The sequence below is a fragment of the Salvelinus alpinus genome, chromosome 6, assembly GCF_045679555.1.
Source record: "Salvelinus alpinus chromosome 6, SLU_Salpinus.1, whole genome shotgun sequence".
In the NCBI taxonomy this organism is placed as follows: Eukaryota; Metazoa; Chordata; class Actinopteri; order Salmoniformes; family Salmonidae; genus Salvelinus; species Salvelinus alpinus.
In genome coordinates this window covers 94,821,576-94,824,075 of record NC_092091.1, presented here as the reverse complement: position 1 = coordinate 94,824,075, position 2,500 = coordinate 94,821,576, and the positions used below count along the sequence as shown (strand labels likewise).

Sequence of the window (2,500 nt, the reverse complement as noted above, 5' to 3'; positions counted from 1 at the left end):
GTAATATATAATATATTAATATGATTAATATATATATATATAATAAAATAGTGAATTTGGAGATGCGTAATAGACGTGAGTACAAGCGCTTCGATCTGAGAAGTTCCCTACATGAATCTATACTATGTTACTACATTATAGAATAGTTTAAAGAATATCCTAGTCAGGCTATTACTATGGCAACCTAGACGTTTACCTCAGTATCACTGTTGTTATATATATATATCACATTATCTTCCTGTACATAGTTACATCATTAGTGCTAGCTAGTACGCTAACTGCACTTCAGTTAAGGCTGTGGTTCCGTGCGGGTTCTAGAGCTCTGGGTCTGGATGTGTGACATCTGGAGAACCGGGAGGAGGAGCTGGAAGGCGTTCTGGATGTATGTAGTGCTGTTAGAACCCTACGGAACAACGGAATACTGTGAGAACCCTACGGAACACTGTTAAAACCCTACGGAACAACAGAACACTGTTAAAACCCTACGGAACAACAGAACACTGTTAAAACCCTACGGAACAGAACACAGTTAGATCCCTACAGAACACTGTTAGAACCCTACAGAACACTGTTAGAACCATACAGAACACTGTTAGAACCCTACAGAACACTGTTAGAATCATATGAAACAGAACACTGTTAGAACCCTACAGAACACTGATAGAACCCTACAGAACCCTACAGAACACAGTTAGAACCCTACAGAACACAGATAGAACCCTACAGAACACTGTTAGAACCCTACAGAACAACAGCTATATGTCTTACCTCAAGCAGCACACTGTCTACCAAAGGGTTCAACTCTTCTGCTTTCCTCTGACCCTGGAAAAGGGCAGAAAGGGAGGGAGGGAACCAATGGGGGTGATGATCAGCTGCTAACATGACCTTAATGCCATTCATGTATTGTGTTGGAGAGAAAGTCGCAGGACACACACAGAGAGAGTAGATCTTACCCCAACGGTGAGCAGAGTATCAGAGAACTTCCTGGCAAGACAGCCCACCTCCCGACACATGGCACACGTCAACCTGCAACACCCACAGACATTAACCATGCTAAGAGAATACATCTGATTGGAAGGTCCTATTTACCACACACAGACCCCTCCCTACATCCTGGTTTATCCTGGTCCTGTCCCCCCCCCTACAGCCTGGTCTCTCGCAGGTTTCTCCCCCCCCTACAGCCTGGTCTCTAGCAGGTTTCTCCTGGTCCTGTCCCCCCCCACCCCCCTACATCCTGGTCTCTAACAGGCTTCTCCTGTCCTCCCCCCCACCCCCCTACATCCTGGTCTCTAACAGGCTTCTCCTGTCCCCCCCCCCCCCCTACAGCCTGGTCTCTAGCAGGTTCCTCCTGGTCCCCCCCCCCCTACAGCCTGGTCTCTAGCAGGTTCCTCCTGGTCCCCCCCCCCCCCACTACAGCCTGGTCTCTAGCAGGTTCTCCTGGTCCTGTCCCCTCCCCTACAGCCTGGTCTCTAACAGGTTTCTCCTGGCCCCCCCCCCCCCCCCGTACATCCTGGTCTCTAGCAGGTTCTCCTGGTCCTGTCCCCCCCCCCCTACAGCCTGGTCTCTGGCAGGTTTCTCCTGGTCCTGGTCCTGTCCCCCCCCCTACAGCCTGGTCTCTAGCAGGTTTCTCCTGGTCCTGTCCCCCCCCCCCCTACAGCCTGGTCTCTAGCAGGTTTCTCCTGGTACTGTTCCCCCCCTGGTTTCTAGCAGGTTCTCCTGGTCCTGCCCCCCCCCCCCCCCCCCCCCCCCCTACAGCCTGGTCTCTAGCAGGTTCCTCCTGGTCCTGCCCCCCCCCCCTGGTCTCTAACAGGTTTCTCCTGGTCCTGGTCCTGTCCCCCCTACAGCCTGGTCTCTCAGGTTTCTCCTGGTCCTGTCCCCCCCCTACAGACCTGGTGAGTATGTGAGCCTGGTCTCTGGCAGGTTTCTCCTGGTCCTGTCCCCCTCCCCCCCCTACAGACCTGGTGAGTATGTGAGTCTGGTCCCTGGCAGGTTTCTCCTGGTCCTGTCCCCCCCCCTACAGCCTGGTTTCTCCTGGTCCTGTCCCCCCCCCCCCCCCTACAGCCTGGTTTCTCCTGGTCCTGTCCCCCCCCCCCCCTACAGCCTGGTTTCTCCTGGTCCTGTACCCCCCCTACAGACCTGGTGAGTATGTGAGCCTGGTCTCTGGCAGGTTTCTCCTGGTCCTGTCCGTGGAGGATCAACTCTGCCACCTTGTGGAGCTGTTCGATACTGCGGGCTGTCACCTCCGCCAGGGAGCCCACTGAACACAGGTACACTGTCTGGACACACACATACACAATATATAAACATACACACACACACACACACACACACACACACACACACACACACACACACACACACACACACACACACACACAATATATAAACATACACACACACACACACACAATATATAAACACACACACAATATATAAACACACACACACACACACACAATATATAAACACACACACACACACACACAATATATAAACACAC

At 52.2% G+C, this 2,500-nt stretch overlaps 1 protein-coding gene across 1 annotated transcript in view; it reads right to left on the bottom strand.

Moving 5' to 3' along the window:
* LOC139579633 (protein NOXP20-like) overlaps positions 1-2,309 on the bottom strand; it is a 4,992-nt gene extending 2,683 nt beyond the window's left edge. The window contains exons 1-4 of the mRNA XM_071408453.1: positions 2,137-2,309; positions 954-1,026; positions 769-822; positions 1-403 (exon numbers count right to left, since the gene is read on the bottom strand). The exon at positions 1-403 is cut by the window's left edge and continues 2,683 nt beyond it. Coding sequence (XP_071264554.1) covers positions 290-403; positions 769-822; positions 954-1,013 — 228 coding nt within the window. The 5' untranslated portion in view covers positions 1,014-1,026; positions 2,137-2,309 and the 3' untranslated portion in view covers positions 1-289. The remainder of the gene's footprint in view (positions 404-768; positions 823-953; positions 1,027-2,136) is intronic.
* Between the last annotated feature and the right edge of the window lie 191 nt (positions 2,310-2,500).